General features: G+C 65.1%; 2 protein-coding genes across 6 annotated transcripts; one reads left to right on the top strand and one right to left on the bottom strand.

Annotated features, from left to right (window-relative positions):
* Nucleotides 1-60: 60 nt before the first annotated feature.
* LOC123604306 lies at nt 61-3,388 on the bottom strand. Of its 2 annotated transcripts, XM_045490211.1 has the most exons (9): nt 2,874-3,388; nt 2,401-2,508; nt 2,194-2,265; nt 1,881-1,969; nt 1,529-1,783; nt 992-1,198; nt 750-887; nt 352-504; nt 61-200 (listed from the first exon to the last, which is right to left on the bottom strand). In XM_045490211.1, exons 1-9 carry the CDS (start codon nt 3,362-3,364, stop codon nt 142-144), a joined length of 1,572 nt encoding a protein of 523 aa, XP_045346167.1. In that variant the 5' UTR covers nt 3,365-3,388; the 3' UTR covers nt 61-141. The 2 variants fall into 2 exon arrangements, with proteins under 2 accessions (XP_045346167.1, XP_045346168.1); XM_045490212.1 differs by lacking the exon at nt 352-504.
* A 135-nt stretch (nt 3,389-3,523) lies between these two features.
* On the top strand, nt 3,524-16,215 carry NEURL4 (neuralized E3 ubiquitin protein ligase 4). 4 transcript variants are annotated; one of them, XM_045490206.1, is made up of 29 exons: nt 3,524-4,844; nt 5,772-6,216; nt 6,451-6,516; nt 6,668-6,966; nt 7,134-7,245; nt 7,330-7,418; nt 8,214-8,286; nt 8,402-8,666; nt 8,915-9,096; nt 9,419-9,504; nt 9,626-9,788; nt 9,884-10,082; nt 10,173-10,249; nt 10,359-10,437; nt 10,769-10,938; nt 11,032-11,163; nt 11,496-11,641; nt 11,738-11,962; nt 12,059-12,157; nt 12,241-12,402; nt 12,597-12,761; nt 13,320-13,478; nt 13,867-14,046; nt 14,155-14,242; nt 14,328-14,435; nt 14,524-14,668; nt 14,831-14,943; nt 15,035-15,200; nt 15,579-16,215. In XM_045490206.1, exons 1-29 carry the CDS (start codon nt 4,551-4,553, stop codon nt 15,781-15,783), a joined length of 4,692 nt encoding a protein of 1,563 aa, XP_045346162.1. In that variant the 5' UTR covers nt 3,524-4,550; the 3' UTR covers nt 15,784-16,215. The 4 variants fall into 4 exon arrangements, with proteins under 4 accessions (XP_045346162.1, XP_045346164.1, XP_045346161.1 ...); XM_045490205.1 differs by having other exon boundaries at nt 3,525-4,844; nt 10,769-10,944; XM_045490208.1 differs by lacking the exon at nt 6,451-6,516.
* Nucleotides 16,216-16,223: the final 8 nt, after the last annotated feature.

Below are 16,223 nucleotides of genomic sequence, written 5' to 3'. Positions count from 1 at the left end.
CCTCCGCCCCTCTCCTCTGTGGCTGAGCAGGCCCATGCAGGGCCAACGCCTCGGAGCACCCAGACTCCTGCACTTTTCTTTATTGTCCACCTTGAGGACAGTGGGCAGGGGGAGGCTGGGACCCACCCCATCCCCAGCTGGCTACATTTTCCAGTGTTCGGCTTCCCCCTCTTGTGTCCCTTGAAGACGCAGGGTTTCACCTGGGGAGAAATGACTGGGTTACTGGCTTCCTTGCAGGAGGCAGGAGATCTGGCCCACGTGACCCTGAAACTCCCTGGAACCCACCCATTCAGGCCCTCTCTCCGGGGCTGGTTCAGGCCGCCCCCTTGCCTCCCACCCGCCCAGGCTCACGTCTGCTTTGGTTTTGGTATGGGGACTTTCGGTGGCTGCCAGGCTGCCTCTCCAAGCTTTCTGGCCTTTGCCAGGTGAGCCCCTTGGATACCAGGCACTGACACCAGCCTGACTCTGATCTGGACCCATTGTCTTTGGAGGACAGGGCGGTACCTGGAGGGGGGTGGGGGCAAAGGGGAATCAGGGGGAGGCGCGGGACCAACAGCTAGTGCCAAGCTGGAGGGGGTCCCAACCCCTTCTGAGCCTCCCTAGTTCCTCTCTGTACAACGTGGGCCCTGCACACCAGGATGCCCGAGGCCGCTCTTAGCATCTGTTGAAGGTATACTGGTATGCAAAGAAGGGGGGGTGGGGGGACGGGAGCTTGTCAAGAGCCAGCTATTGGGGCCTGGTGCCCTCACCAGGTTGCGATTTTGTCACTGTCACTTTCAGGCGGTCCTTGGTGGCCTTGCGATCCTGAATGGGGCTTCCTGGGTGGCCCAGCAGACGGACCTCAGTGCTTATGGGATTCTCAGTCACCCAGCTCAAGTTTGCAGAGCCTGGAAACACCACAGGGTCAAGGCTGGGGCACCCATCAGTCTGGGGTTGTCAGCACCGCCCCCCCCCCCCCCCCCGCCCCGGGCTGACCCGGCCCAGCTCTCACTGTCCTGCTCCTCACGCTCATCTTCTGTGTCCTCCTCGAGCTCGGGGTGGGGGGAGCTCCTCAGGTATCTTCCTTTGATGTAATACTCCTTTCGTTGTTGCAGACCACTTTCCTGGCCTGACCTGATGGTGGGTGAAGCTCGGCACTGATTTCTGAAGGCAGGGGAACCTGCCGAATCATCCAAGTCCATCCGGGTCTTATGGCCACCTAGGGTATCCAGGACCCCCAGGTGTCCATTATGGCCCCCTCCACAGGGCAGAAGTTCCAGCCCTGGGTTTTCATCTCACTTCTCTGGCCTCTTCCCGTATTAGAAAATCCCAGTGACCTTTCCATCCCCCATGGTTCTCTTGGGCTTCCCGAGGACTATTCTGATGAGGCCCCCACCCCACCCCCCTTCCGTCTTCCCTGGGGGTCACCTGCCATTACCTCCCTCCCAGGTAGCAAGGCCCTGGGCCAATGGCCACTGAGAAAGATAGGGTATGGCAACGACTCTGGACTACAATTCCCACAAATCCCTGGGGCTCCACCATAGCTAACCCTTGGCTTCTCGGATGTGGTTCCCGGTGACCAGGCCAATCTCATCGTTGACTTCTCTGGCCAGCCCTCCTGTCCAGCCTCTCTCCACAGGCCTGGGCTCTGGGTCCAGCATCAGGCCCCGACCGCCACTGCCTGTATTGGCACGGCCTGCTTTGTTGTTGTGCTTATTATCATTGAAGGAAAAACTTTTCTGAGTCTCGGAGACCTTTCCTTCATCGTAATGTGTCTTTCGGCGGTTTATGAAGTCACTGGAGTCTGTGGGCCATTGTAAACAGCTTGGCTTTCCGGCCAGGCTCTCGCTGACGGTTCACTCTGCCTCCCCTTTCCGCTCAATCCCCACCCCTCATCTCACGTGTCTTGGGAAAGTGGTCTGGAGCTCCCAAACTTCTGGTATCACCATACGGGAGGACCTTGGGATAGAGATTGTCCATTTTTGCCAACCTGAAGAGGAGGGAGACTGGTTGCGGGCACCAAACAGAGAGAACGAGGAGGGGCGGGTGGCAGATGCAGCTGGCTAATTCCCCCACCTTGGCCTTGGTCAGTCCAGATGGGAATTGTAGTGCCTCCCCTTTTGGTGGCCAAAAAGCAGAGCTCAGACGTCAGAGCTCAGGGGTGGAGGGAGAAAGAGGCCCCACATCCCTACTGACCTCTGGCAGGACTCTCACCTCTTGGCCAGCACCTCCGGAGTCACTGAGGGAGAGGATGCCCCAGGCAGGTCCTTATCACCGTCCTGCAGCCTGCAGACGAGGGAGTAAGCAGTGGTGAGGGGCAAGCATCTGGAAGTATCCAACCCCTGGGGCCTCTCTGCCTCCCCCACTGCCTTTGAATAGGGAAGGGTCTGGGCTGAAAGGTTAGGGCTGAGGGCTCAGCACCTGTGGTAGGGAGTGCTGGGTTCATCCACCTTCATAAATCCATAGTCCTTGTCAGCAGGGTGGTAGGTGACTAGGATATTCATTTCGTCCCACCGCTGAGACTTGTTCCTGGCGTAGGAGGACACAGAAAGGTGTAGGAAAACTGCCAGCGACCTCCTCCTCACAACCCTCCCACTTTCTTTCATTCAGAAACTTCTTGTACCGCTCGCTCGTAGTCTCAGAGGCGTAGCAGTGAGGGCGGGGGTCACGCCTAATGATAATCACACACGGTGTAGCCAGCGTTTACCCTGTACCTGCTCTCCCGGAGGCCTGGAAGCGCAGTTCCTCCCCCCCCCCCCCCCCCCAAAGCCCTCAGCTACTCTCGCTTCTAGTTCTCAGGACCCCGCCCCTTCCTCCTAGCCCCGCCCCCTCCAGTGTCCGAAACCCCTCCCTCCGGGCTCCGAGCCGGGTGCCAGCCGAGCTGAACTCTTTACTTCTCCGCAATGGGGGATTTCTGCGTCAAGACGGAGCCGTTGCTTTTTAGGATGCTCCGGGGCCGGTCCTCACAAGGTTTGTGGGAGTGCAAGCAAGTTGACTTGGAGCGCGGACTGCGTCCGGAGTTGTACGCCCCAGACCCCTCGGACCCGAGCCTGTAGGTCCCGGATACTCTAGTTTCAGGGAAGGGGCCATGTAATCCGCTTGGGTACGGGCCGGACCCAGTGCCGAGGTCCGCAACCTCCCCAGGGTGCTGGTTGGGTCCGGAACCGAGGACTGCTACGCCCCCGGAGGGCCGGCTAGATTCAGGACTGCGAGTTACGATTCCCCCGGGGTGCAGGGAGGGCCCAGAACCGTGAAACGGGACTACGCTGGAGGGCGGCCCGGCGTCTGCCTCGACCGTGATTCCTCCGGACACACCCATGGTCGCCTCTCCCGGGGATTCCCCACTGAGGCCACCGGCAGCCCCCAGAGCCTCGGGCTTCTCCATGGCCCCATCCGGGGACCTCTCTCAGCTGCCCCGCCCCTCCCCGCCTCCTTGTTCCTCATAGCCCCGCCCCGAGGCCCCGCCCCCACCGTGGCGTTGGGCGGAGGGGCGTGGAGGTCGGGGGCTCGGACTGAGGCCCGGGTCCCCTCCCGCTCAGCTACCTGGAGCCGCGGCCCCGGCATCGAGACTTTATATAGGGACCTCGGGCTAGGGGCCCCTCTGGCTGCCCCACCCAAAGGCCTTCTTTCTTTGTCTCTGGGACTTGTTCCCGCCCTTCTTCCCCATCACCGCCTTCATCCGAATTATCCAATCATAGTCAGGGGTCCCGGTCATGGGGCGGAAGCCTTCATTGTGACGTCATAGTCCTCCAACCTCAGCGCGAGCTCGGACAGCTGGGCTGGGGGGCTTGATAGCTCGGGGTTTTGGGGGCAGGACCGTCAGTACCATTGCTTGAATCTGCCTGCCAGGGTTTCATTGGACTCTTCATCCGTGGCTTTAAAATTTAAGGGCTTGGCTAGATTGGAGTTCAAGTGGGCTTGTTTAGGAATACCAGGAGCCCCTTCCCGGCCCCCCCCCCCCCCAAGTCGACGCGCTTTGCCTCTCACGAGAAGTGCGCTACACAGTGGAGGGACTGCGACAGTGTCGCAAAATATATCCGGTCTCGGTGCGAGGGCAGAGGTTTTTATTCATAAAGCTACCGGTTCCCTTCTCTGGATGCTCCAGACGCCGCTCTTACGGCGTCGAAGGGTGTAGCGCGAAGGGAAGACACCTCCTCCTGTTGCCGTAAAGCGAAAACTTCAAGGCGTCGCCTGCCTCGGCGGGGGCGGGGTCGTTGGGGCCGCTGTCGCAAAGCTGAAGGTGGGGGCCAGCACCCCCTGCGTCGTAAAGATGCCTGAGGCGGTCGTTTCTTCTACTGTCGCAAAAGCTCGCTGCCCAAGTCTGCACCCCACTCTGAGCCACTCCGTCACCTGGCCGTGCCGTAAAGCAAGCCTGCCCGACCCCGTCGTCCTTCTGTTCCCACCGCGGTGGTCATTAGTTCCCTAGCCCGGGAGGCTTCGTTGCCCGGCAGTGCCGTAAAGCATACCTGGCCCCAGCCCCGAGCCCTATTCCCTCCGGGTGTGTGTGTGTGCACCGCGGTTGCCACGGTGCCGCCAAGCGCGGCTGTCGCGCGGCCCGGGTGTCAGCGGCGATGGCGGCGGGGTCGGGTGGGAGCGGGGGCTCTGGGGGAGGCCCCGGGCCGGGGCCGGGTGGGGGTGGGGGTGGGGGTGGGGGCCCCGGCGGGAGCGGCCCAGGGCCGGGGTCCGGCGGGGGTCTGGGCAGCGGCGGGGAGCTGCACCCGCGCACCGGGCGCTTGGTGAGCCTGTCGGCCTGTGGGCGCACAGCGCGGCGGCAGCAGCCGGGCCAGGAGTTTAACCACGGGCTGGTGTTGAGCCGGGAGCCTTTGCGCGACGGCCGCGTCTTCACCGTCCGCATCGACCGCAAGGTGCGGAGCTGGGTCCGCGGAACCGAGATGTGGAGGGTGGTGGGAGGGGGAGAGCGAGAGGCGGGATGGGGGACAACCGGGGCAGCCCCATCGCCGGGCACCGAGAGGGAACCGACGGACCTTATGGGCACCCGGTGACGGGCAGGAGGGGAGCGGGAAGTAGAAACATTGAGTCTGAAGGGGAAACGTTTAAGGAGAGCTTGATTTCTTCCGGACCCAGGAGCAGCGAAGGGACACGGGCTTCAGCCACTAGAATGGCTAGGGAACAGGTCTCCTGGAATGGCTTGTGGCAGGCGGAGGACGGAGAGATGTCAGGGATTTGACAGGAGGAGAGAGAACCAGGCGAAGTACAACCATCGGAGGATAAACTCAGGCCGGAACGATGGGTGGGGAGGGACACTCAGGGAGAGGGAGGTGTGCCTCTTGTGTGTCGTTTGGTGACGAGGCCAGGGGCACAGAGGTGGAATTTGGGAAGTGAGTGAATCTGAGTGGAGCCAGGGCCTAGGAGAGAAATGGGCCAGCGGGGGAGGAGAGCGGTGTACGAGAGCAGGGAGAACCGACTTGGAGAGCTGTGCATCTGGGTGGTTGAGAAGTCACAGACACCAGGCACTTAGAGGAGGCAGGGGGCTGCAGCCAGGGAATTTAGCCCAGACGGTGGGGACAGGCATGGTGTCAGAGACACCGAGCCGCCAGGGTAGGGAGCGGAGTTGCTAGGGGACAGCGGTGCCCACGGTCCCTGAGACAGAGTCCAGGAAGTTGCTTGTAGGACCGCACCTCTGGGTTAGTGTCCCGCGTCTCAAGAGAGAAGAGCCAGCTGGCTGAGACGTGGCAAGAGGGGGGACACGGTGGTCTGTGAAGTGTGGTTTCCTAGTGGTGGGAGATCCGTGGGGGCCCTTCCTGAGTCCCTGTCCACCACTTTCATTGCAGGTCAACTCCTGGAGTGGCTCCATTGAGATTGGGGTGACGGCCCTGGACCCCAGTGTGCTGGACTTCCCAAGCAGCGCCACGGGGCTGAAGGGGGGCTCGTGGGTGGTGTCAGGCTGCTCAGTGCTGAGGGATGGACGTTCTGTGCTGGAGGAGTATGGTCAGGACCTGGACCAGCTCGGTGAAGGGGACCGTGTGGGCGTGGAGCGCACAGTTGCCGGGGAGCTGCGGCTCTGGGTGAACGGGCGGGACTGCGGGGTGGCCGCCACGGGCCTCCCCGCGCGTGTCTGGGCCGTTGTGGACCTTTACGGCAAGTGCACGCAGATCACCGTGCTACCCCCTGAGCCAGGTTTCAGCCCCCCTGCTCCCATCCCTACACCCCCCCTCGAGCCCTCCGCGCCCCCTGAAGATTCTGCCTTGACTGAACAGGGGACCCCGGGGGACGAAGGTGAGCATACAGCTCGGCAGCGGTGGAGGGGCGGGGCAGGGGGACCGGCTGAAGGAGCGGGTGACGCGTAGTGACAAATGAGGCTGGGTGTGGGCAGGGCCGCTCCGACCCTTTTCCCCCCCACCCGAGTCTGTTGAAGGGGAAAGCAGGGGCTAGAGGAGGGGGTCTCCTGGCTGTGGGCCCCTGCAGCAGGGGCCGAACCCTCATTCCCCTCCCATCCCGCCTGGTCCCCAGCCTTCATGGTGTCCCCAGCGCAGGCCCGGCCGGAGACGTTTCCTAACAGCCTTGAGTCGCATAATGGTGAGGGCTTCCGGGAGGCTCTGGGAAGGGCAGTGGGAAGTGAGGTGGCCCAGGCGAGGGGAGGGACCTCAGGAGAGGGCCAGGGGGCGAGTGGCGAGCCAGAGGGGGTACGGCCTCATTCCAGCTTCCCTCCCCCGCCCCGCCGCCCCAGATTTTGCCAGCATGGAGCTCTCGGAGGTGGTGGGCAACGCCATCCTGTCTGCCTACAACGGGGGGCTCCTAAATGTGAACCTGAGCTCCCCCCCGGCCGGGGAAGGACCGGGGCCCAGCGGCGCTGCCACCTCGCCTGTCCTCACTTCCAACGACGCCCTGCTCTTTCACGAGAAGTGCGGAACCCTCATCAAACTCAGCAACAATAACAAGACGGCCGAGCGCCGCCGGCCCCTGGATGAGTTCAACAACGGCGTGGTCATGACCAACCGTCCGCTCCGGGACAACGAGATGTTTGAGGTGTGCGAGATCCCGGGCTCTGGTTGGCACGTCACTCTCCGGGGGCTCGAGACGGGGCTTGACCCTTGACGTTAGAAGGGTGGGGCCCAAGGAAGAGCCGGGGACTGAGGGGCCCTGTTCTATGCCCACGTTCCCCGTCTCTCCCTTCTGTCGTCACCCCTCCCAAGATCCGCATCGACAAGCTCGTGGATAAGTGGTCTGGCTCCATCGAGATCGGTGTCACCACCCACAACCCCAACAGCCTGGAGTACCCAGCCACCATGACCAACCTGCAGTCAGGTACCAGCCCCGGGCAGGGCGGGGGGCACCTTCCTAAGGCGGAGGAAGCCCGTGTCCTGAGCGGGGTGTTCGCTTCCCCCCCAGGCACCATCATGATGAGTGGCTGTGGGATCCTGACCAACGGCAAGGGCACCCGCCGGGAGTACTGTGAGTTCAGTCTGGATGAGCTACAGGTGAGGGTGGGCGTGGAGCCTGGGCCCCTCTGTGGGGCAGCCCCGTTTCCCTGTGCCCCTGCCTGTGCACCACGGTCTCCCCTGTGACCCAGAGCAAGGCCTGTTAGCTTTTTTTAAAGTCTTTTTTTTTTTTTTTTTTTTTTTAATGCTTATTTACTTTAAACGTTAGAGAGAGGCAGAGCGTGAGTGGGTAAGGGGCAGAGAGAGGGAGACACAGAACCCGAGGCAGGCTCCAGGCTCTGAGCTGTCAGCACAGAGCGCGATGTGGGGGCTCGAACTCACGAACCGTGAGATCATGACCTGAGCCGAAGTCGGAGGCTCCACCGACTGAGCCACCCAGGCGCCCCAAGGCCTGTTAGCTTTTGCCTAGAGTTTCCTTCTGAGAAGGCAGGGCCGCCCAGTAGTTAGGCACTCGGGTTTCCGAGTCGGAGTTTTAATTTTTTCTTAATCGTTTGGCCATTTGTGGTGGTGACCAGAGGCAACAAACTCGTTCTCTTCGGTAGTTTGGTGGTTTTTTTTTTTTCTTCCCTTGTAACGTTTAAAACGAGCCTGTTAGTATTTTCTAGACTCCTTTGGGAGGTAGATGGGGTGATGTTTATGAGATGGCTTAACGCAGCGCTGGCCTCGGAGTGAGCGTTCGGGGCGGCTCTGTGACTCCGGCACCTTGGGAGCAGTTCCCCTGCGGCCTGGGCTGGCGGGCAGGCTTTAGGACCGCGTTGTTCCAGGGTCCCCAGGACAAGTCTGGAGCCTGACCGGGGATAGATTCCAGACTTTGGTCTTTTCTGCTTTGACCAGGAGGGCGACCACATCGGTCTCACGAGGAAGTCCAACTCCGCCCTGCATTTCTTCATTAACGGCATCGATCAGGGTAGGGGCCGCGCGGCCGGGGCGCTCCGTGCAGGGGTCTGGTCCTCACACTCCTGCCTCTCTTTGGGGCTGGTGTCCCCGTGTCTGACCCCTTCCTTTGCCTTCCACCGCCACAGGCGTGGCCACCCCGCTGACGCCCCCGGTGGTGTATGGAGTGGTGGACTTGTACGGGATGGCGGTGAAGGTGACCATCGTCCACGATAACAACCACAGCGACCGTCTGCGCCGGAACAACGCCATCCTGCGGGCCCTGTCTCCCGAGGGCGCCCTCCGCCGCGCCGCCCCCGCCGCTCAGGCCGAGCCCGAGCGCCTCCTCTTCCACCCGAACTGCGGGCAGAAGGCGGCCATCACCCACGAGGGACGCACCGCCTTGAGGCCCCAGTATGGCCCAGGGGGTGGGGAGAAGCCCGCAGAAGGGGCTCTGACGGGCTTGCGGGAGGGGCGCGGACGTGGGGGGCGGCGGGATGCTGAGCGGGGCTGTCGTGACAGAGAAGGGGGGAGCCTCCGGGACAGCGAAGGTCAGCAGGTGGACTGGGGGCAGCGGGGGTCAGGCGGGTACCGACCGGGCCGGGGTGCGGCGTGCTCAGAGCGCCTGCTCCTGCCTGAGGCCCCACGTGCTGTGCCCTCAGTGCCACCGATGACTTCAATCACGGCGTAGTGCTGAGCAGCAGAGCCCTGCGGGACGGAGAGGTGTTCCAGGTGCGCATCGACAAGATGGTGGACAAGTGGGCTGGCTCCATCGAGATCGGTGTCACCACCCACAACCCTGCCTACCTCCAGTTGCCCTCCACCATGACCAACCTGCGCTCGGGTGAGCCCCCCCGGCGGGGCGGGGCCGGGACAGGGTCCTCGGGAGGAAGCCACCCCCCGGAGCCCGGATGCTCGTGCTCCGGCCCTTTTTTCGCTCGTCACCCTTGTGACAACTCATCCGGTGGCCGAGGCCTGCCTGTCACGTGGACGGGGCTTGTGGCTGGCTCGGGACGTGCGGGGTTTTCTTGTTCAGCTCTGGGAAGAGAGCCGACCGTCGGAAAAGGCAGGCCGGGCCAGCGGCTTTGCGGGGTGGACGCGGGCACCGCTGCACGACGGGAGCCCTGGTCCCCGCTCACGTCCTCTGTCCCCCCTCGTCCCCCTAGGGACCTGGATGATGACCGGGAACGGGGTGATGCACAACGGGACGACCATCCTGGACGAGTACGGGCACAACCTTGACCGCCTCAAGGTGGGAGAGCGTGCGTCCGGCCGGGGCCCGGCGGCGGGAGGCGGGCAAGGCGGGGCTGCCGCAGGACCAGCCCAGGCGGGAGCTCTGCCTGACTCCTCACTCCAGCCCCCCTTCTTCCAAGGCAGGGGACACGGTGGGCGTGGTGCGGCGGGAGGACGGGACCCTGCACTTCTTCGTCAACGGGATGACTCAGGGCCCCGCGGCCTGGAACGTGCCCCCGGGTGTCTACGCAGTCGTGGACCTCTACGGCCAGGCGGCCCAAGCCACCATTGTGGACGACGTGGGTGAGGGCCGGACTGGGCAGGGGCAGGGGGTCGGGGTGGCCTCGGGGGGCCTCAGAGACCCCTGTGAGCCTAATGGGTGATGACCACTCATGCAGAGGTGCCCCCAGTCCCCGAGCCACTCCCCGAAGGGAACAACCAGGTGTCCCCGAGCTCCCCGTCATCGGGGGCCGGGGGCTCCGACCTGCGTTTCCACCAGCTACACGGCAGTAACGCAGTGATCACCAACGGGGGCCGCACCGCGCTCCGCCATAACTGCCGCAGCGAGTTCAACGACGCCATCGTCATCTCCAATCGGTCAGTGCCTGGGCCTTCGTGCCCCCAGCTTCCCGCTGCCCAGCCTCGGCCACCGAGCAGGGCCTGTCTGATCGCCGCTGTCCCTGGCAGGGCCCTGCGGGATGGGGAGCTGTTCGAAATTGTCATCCAGAAGATGGTGGACCGCTGGTCAGGCTCCATCGAGGCCGGTGAGGGCACCCGCGTGTGTGCGTGCGCGTGCGCACACCGGGGGCGGGGGTGGCGGCTGCTGGCTGCCCACCGCTGGGGGCTTGGCTCTGACCTACCCCTGCCTCCTAGGAGTGACCGCTATTCGGCCAGAGGACCTTGAGTTCCCCAACACCATGACGGATATCGACTATGACACGTGGATGCTGAGGTCAGATTGCCTGCTCTGCGGGCCGTGCGGCCGGCTAGGATGGGGGAAGCGAGGTTTGGGGCCCGCGGTGGCCCTGGACAGTGACAGACCGGAGGGCTTCTGGGTAGCCTTCCCGCATCGCCCCGCACCCTGCAGCGGCTCAGCCCCCTCTCCTCTCGGGGAAGCTCCCGCTTTTCTCTGTCCCGGAGGCATAGGAAACGGGATTGGGTCCCAGACCCCAGGTCGAGATCCCAAGCCAAGGCGCGGGAAGGTTCTGACGAGCAGACACCGAGCAGGGGCCTGTGTGGGAAAGAGCCGGGAGACTCACCGGCCCCTTCTGTCGTCCCTCCAGTGGCACGGCCATCATGCAAGATGGAAACACGATGCGCAACAACTACGGGTGCGACCTCGACGCGCTGGGCACAGGCGCGCGCATCGGCATGATGCGAACGGCCAAGGGCGACCTGCACTACTTTATCAACGGCCAGGACCAAGGCGCCGCCTGCTCCGGCTTGCCTCCGGGTAAAGGTGACTGCGCTGTGGCTTTCGGCCTGCCCGCCTCGTGCCGGTGCCCCGCGGGCTCTCGGATTTCTGACCCCTTCTTCTCCCACCCAGAAGTGTACGCGGTCGTGGATCTCTACGGCCAGTGTGTCCAAGTCTCCATCACCAACGCCACCGGCCCCATGGACAACAGCCTGGCGACCAGCAACACGGCCACTGAGAAGTCCTTCCCCCTGCACTCCCCAGGTGCGGCCGGCGCGGGGCGGGCTCTGCTGGGTCAGGACAGGCTCGCCCCTGAAGGGAGGGATGAGCCCAGGGTAGGCGGCGGCCAAGAAGAGGGGAGGAGGTCACGGCTGGCTGGAACGCCCGACCGAGGCGCTTCTCGGCCACCAGGAGGCCGGGAGCCGGGCACGCCCGCTTTGGGAGCGGGTCTCTCGTGGGGAAAGAGGCGCCGGAGACTCTCCGGTGGCAAACGGGGCCTTTCCGGCAACTTCCCGCTTCCCCCGAGAGCGCTGCTCCGTGTCCTGTCTGCAGCCTGCTGTCCCACTGTCCCCTCCCGCCGCGCCTGTTCCCCACAGTGGCTGGCGTGGCTCACCGCTTTCACAGCACGTGTGGCAAGAACGTCACTCTGGAGGAGGACGGCACGAGGGCGGTGCGCGCGGCCGGCTACGCTCACGGCCTGGTCTTCAGCACCAAGGAGCTCAAGACGGAGGAGGTGTTCGAGGTGGGCGGCGGGCCCCTCGCAGCGAGGCGGGCTGCCCCCCCCGCTGTCCCCCCCTGTCCCTGGCTAGCGCCGGCCGCCGCCTTCCGTCTCCCTCAGGTCAAAGTGGACGAGCTGGACGAGAAGTGGGCAGGCTCCCTGCGCCTGGGACTGACCACGCTGGTGCCCGGGGACATGGGGCCCGGCACGGGCGGGGGCCCGGCGCTGCCGCCCTCCCTGCCGGAGCTCCGGACAAAGACCACCTGGATGGTGTCCAGCTGCGAAGTGAGGCGCGACGGCCAGCTCCAGAGGATGAACTACGGCCGGAACCTGGAGAGGCTGGGGGTGAGGCGGCCGGCTCCAGGGTCGGGGTGGAGGTGCAGCGGGGGCGGCGGTGGGGAGGGAGGCCAGGCATTCGAGCCCGTCTCCCCTTGGCGCCAGGTGGGCAGCCGCGTGGGCATCCGCCGGGGGGCGGACGACACGATGCACATCCTGGTAGACGGAGAGGACATGGGGCCTGCAGCCACCGGTGTCGCCAAGGTAGACCCAGGGAACCTTGGGCTTGGGGAGCGGGCTCGAGGCCTTCCACGGACCCCTGACTCCCGTGTCGTGTGTGCCCACAGAACGTGTGGGCCGTGCTGGACCTCTACGGGCCCGTACGGAGCGTGTCTGTGGTCAGCTCCACGAGGCTGGAGGAGTCGGAAGGCACCCAGCCTCCCTCCCCCAGCTCGGACACCGGCAGCGAGGGCGAGGAAGATGATGACGGGGAGGAGCACAGCCCGAGGGTAAGAGGCCACGCGGGGCAGGCGGGGCCCGTGAATGGGCGGCTGGGGTCGGTGGTCCGCGGGACACCAGGCTGTCCTGGGGCTCTCTGACCCAACCCCGGGTGGCCAGTCGCCTGTGCGCGAGCCCCGTGTAAACGCCCGCGGGGGGTGGCTCGTACTGGCAACCCAGCAGCTCGGTCTCTCCTCCACACCAGGGCCAGAATCAAGTGGCCATTATGCCCACAGCCCTCGAGTTCCTGGAGAACCACGGGAAGAACATCCTCTTGTCCAACGGGAACCGCACCGCCACGCGGGTGGCCAGCTACAACCAGGGCATCGTTGTCATCAACCAGCCCCTGGTGCCCCAGCTGCTGGTCCAGGTGGGCCTCACCTTCTCCGCCGCTCCTCTGGCTCGGGGTGACCCAGGGCCAGCCCTCCTGGAGGAACCCCTTTCCACCTGAGGACGAGGTGGAAGGCAAGCCCCTCGGATGAGCTTCCCGGGCTTGGGCTCGTGCCCGCGGTGGGGTTCGTAGGTCGGTTATCAGGAAGCCTTACTTGCCGACCGGTGGGGGCGGCGGCAGCGGGCAGGGGCTGGGGGAGGCCAAGAGAGACGCCGGCCCTACGCGTGGGCGCGTGGACGGCTTTGCCGAGGAGGAGGCCTTTCTGCTGCTTGCCACCAACGGAGAGATTTAGTTAGGAAGCCGGGGCATGGGGACCCTTCCTGTCCCGACAGCGCTGAGGCTCACGTGGGGAAGGAAACAAGCGGTTTGTAGTTTGCGGTCCCTCCGGGCGAGGGAAGGGCAGCATCCCAGGCCACGCTGTGGGAGGTCCTGTCGCTGCCCCCCCTCCCACCCGGCAGGGGTGAGGAGCCTGGTTCTGCTGGGGCGCGGCCTCTTCCCAGCAGGCCGTGACTGGGGAGTAGTTGCCCTTTTCCCCAGGTGCGGATAGACTTCCTGAACCGGCAGTGGACGTCCTCCCTGGTCCTGGGCGTCATCACCTGCCCGCCCGAGAGGCTCAACTTCCCCGCTTCTGCCTGTGCCCTCAAGCGGGCAGCCTGGCTGCTGCGGGGCCGTGGCATCTTCCACAATGGTCTCAAGGTGAGTAGGGGGCAGAGAGAAGAGGGAGGGCTGGGGCCTTGGGTCGGGAGGGTCTGGCCAAAAGGGTCCCCGGCTCCGGCAGTAGGACTGTGGGCGTAAAGGGGCCCCAGAGTGGGGTAGACCCCATGGTGGGTGAGCGAGAGTGTGGGGGGCCCTATCTGGACGCTCAGGCTGTCACGTTGTCCTGGGTTCCTGCCACTGAGCATGTTGTGGGGGGGTTGGCGGGGAGGTGGACTCCAGATGTTTGAGGAGGGGGGTGGAGCCCGGGCAGCAGGCCGGCGTGAAGGCCAAGCCTGGAGCCTGGCCACCGGAAGCAGAGTGAAGGGCGAGCCCGGCTGTTGCCTGTGGGCGTCTGATCTCTGGGAAGACAGTAGGTCTTTCCTCCTAGATCTGTGAGAAGTTTGGGCCAAACCTGGACACGTGTCCTGAAGGCACCGTCCTGGGACTGCGGCTGGACAGCTCTGGGGGGCTGCACCTCCACGTCAATGGGCTGGACCAGGGGGTGGCCGTACCGGACGTGCCCCAGCCCTGCCACGCGGTGGTGGACCTCTACGGCCAGTGCGAGCAGGTCGGCTGTAACGGAGGAAGGGTGGAGGGGGCGAGCGGTGAGGGCACGGGCAGGCCCCGGGGGCTGGGGCACGCCCAGGCTGATTTCCCGCCCCCCCCTCCCCTGCAGGTGACCATCGTGAGTCCTGAACCAGGGGCTGCCAGTGGCAAGAGTGCGGGAACCCAAGGGGACATGGAGAAGGCGGACATGGTAGATGGTGAGCCAGCCCGCAGAGCCCCGCCCCGCCCACCGTGCCGTGCCGCCCCGGCTCCTGTGACCTGTGCCCCCTCCTGCCCGCGCAGGTATGAAGGAGAGCGTGTGCTGGGGGCCGCTGCCTGCCGCCAGCCCTCTCAAGAGCTGCGAGTATCACGCCCTGTGCTCCCGCTTCCAAGAACTGCTGTTGCTTCCCGGTGAGTCCCCGGTCCCCCGGGACCCGCCTCGTTCCCCGGGGCAGTGCTGGGCACCTCGGCACCCAGCCTGCCCCTCGCTTTCCCGCAGAGGATTACTTTATGCCTCCGCCCAAGCGAAGCCTGTGCTACTGTGAGTCTTGCCGGAAGCTTCGAGGGGACGAGGCCCACAGGCGCCGGGGAGAGCCCCCTCGGGAGTATGCCCTGCCCTTCGGCTGGTGCAGGTTCAACCTCAGGTGTGCGCAGGGCAGGGTCACGCGGCTCTCTCACTGTTCTTTTCCCCTAGAGGAAGGAGGTTCCCCAGGGGGTGCATGGAAGACGTGGCAGGAACTTCCTGTAGAGGGGACAGTGTTGGGGAGCCAGCGACCTTTGTCTGGTCTGCCCTGTCTACATCCTAGGGTGAATCCCCGTCTGGAAGCTGGGACGCTAACCAAGAAGTGGCACATGGCATATCACGGGAGCCACGTGGCAGCCGTGCGGAGGGTGCTGGACCGAGGGGAGCTGGGAGCAGGTACCGGGGCGGCAGGGGCAGGGGCAGGGGCAGGGGCGGGGCGGGTGGGCCCGGCCCCTGAAGGGCGGCCCTGACGCAGCTCTCGTCCTAGGCGCTGCCTCTATCCTGAGCTGCCGGCCGCTGAAGGGCGAGCCCGGGGTGGGGTTTGAGGAGCCCGGCGAGAACTGCGCCCCTCCCCGGGAGGAGCAGCCCCCTCCGGTGCTGCTCTCCCCGTCCCTGCAGTACGCTGGGGCCGAGACCCTGGCATCCAAAGTGCAGTGAGTACCCGGGGGACACGCCCGGGGTCTCCATGTTTTGCCTTCCCTTCTCTCACCTGTGCCACCTGGGTCTTCTCTCGCTCTAGGACATTGTTACATAAGAAGCATTTTCTATTTTTAAAGGTGACAAAAAGGGGGGTGCAGTGGGTCAGAAGTGCGGGTGGAGCGGGCACGGGGACCAGGGTGGGCAGCGGCCTGCACGCGGAAGCCGGGAGCCGGCTGCACAGTCCTTGGGGAAGGCGGTAGGGAGGGGAGTGGGGGGAGGGCAAGGCCCCTGCAAGGTGGGGGTGCCCCCGCAGGGCCTGTGTGGCCGTGCAGTTAGCAAGGGGAGGAGAGGGGCCAGAGGCCTCACGGCCGGATTTCTTCTCCCCTGGACAGATTCCGGGACCCCAAATCCCAGCGGACGCACCAGGCCCAGGTGGCGTTCCAGGTGTGCGTGCGCCCCGGCTCCTACACCCCCGGGCCCCCCTCGGCCGCCCTCAGAGAACCTCCGGACCCTCACTTCAGCCCAGCCGAACTCGAGTGGGTGACCAAGGAGAAGGGGGCCACGCTCCTCTATGCCCTGCTGGTGCGGGTGGAATGAGGGGCGGCCCGGCGATGACAAGCACAGCGGGGCCCTGGGCCCGGGACTCCGAGTGACGACCGTGACGACGATCGCCCCGGCACGCGCGGGGCCCGGACAGGCAGGGGGCCCTGGAGCTCCAGTCCTGCCTCCCGCGCCCGCGGCAGCAGAGCCATCCCCGACCGCGCGGCGGGCGAGCGGGAGCCGGGCCCGGCAGCCCCCCTTTCATGCACTGACTTGGGGAGCACGACTCCCCGGACTCCCTCCCCCGTACCACTTAATTTATTTCCGTTTTCGTTCCTGTTACTGTGAATCCCGAGCAGCCCGGATCCCCCTCCGGGCCGCCGCTTCCCGGGCCGCCGGGCGGTGGGAGGGCGCTCGCGGGGAAGGCGGGCCTCTGTACAGTTGTTACGGACGCGGGTTTCCAAGCAGCCAATAAACGCCGTCCCGGAGCGCGCGCC

Source organism: Leopardus geoffroyi, chromosome E1 (assembly GCF_018350155.1).
Source record: "Leopardus geoffroyi isolate Oge1 chromosome E1, O.geoffroyi_Oge1_pat1.0, whole genome shotgun sequence".
Taxonomy (NCBI): Eukaryota; Metazoa; Chordata; class Mammalia; order Carnivora; family Felidae; genus Leopardus; species Leopardus geoffroyi.
The sequence above is the reverse complement of the archived record's forward strand: the minus strand, read 5'-3'. Positions and strand labels throughout refer to the sequence as shown.

Bases quoted from the DNA above. Each gene is read 5' to 3' on its own strand.
- LOC123604306 (XM_045490211.1), bottom strand. From the start codon at position 3,364: ATGGAGAAGCCCGAGGCTCTGGGGGCTGCCGGTGGCCTCAGTGGGGAA. The intron at 2,509-2,873 runs GTAAAGAGTTCA...CTCCTACGCCAG, and splicing joins AAATCCCCCATTGCGGAGAA to GAACAAGTCTCAGCGGTGGG. The intron at 1,970-2,193 runs GTGAGAGTCCTG...CCTCCTCTTCAG, and splicing joins CCGGAGGTGCTGGCCAAGAG to GTTGGCAAAAATGGACAATC.
- NEURL4 (XM_045490205.1), top strand. From the start codon at position 4,551: ATGGCGGCGGGGTCGGGTGGGAGCGGGGGCTCTGGGGGAGGCCCCGGG. The intron at 6,517-6,667 runs GTGAGGGCTTCC...CCGCCGCCCCAG, and splicing joins CAGCCTTGAGTCGCATAATG to ATTTTGCCAGCATGGAGCTC. The intron at 14,243-14,327 runs GTGAGCCAGCCC...CTGCCCGCGCAG, and splicing joins GAAGGCGGACATGGTAGATG to GTATGAAGGAGAGCGTGTGC.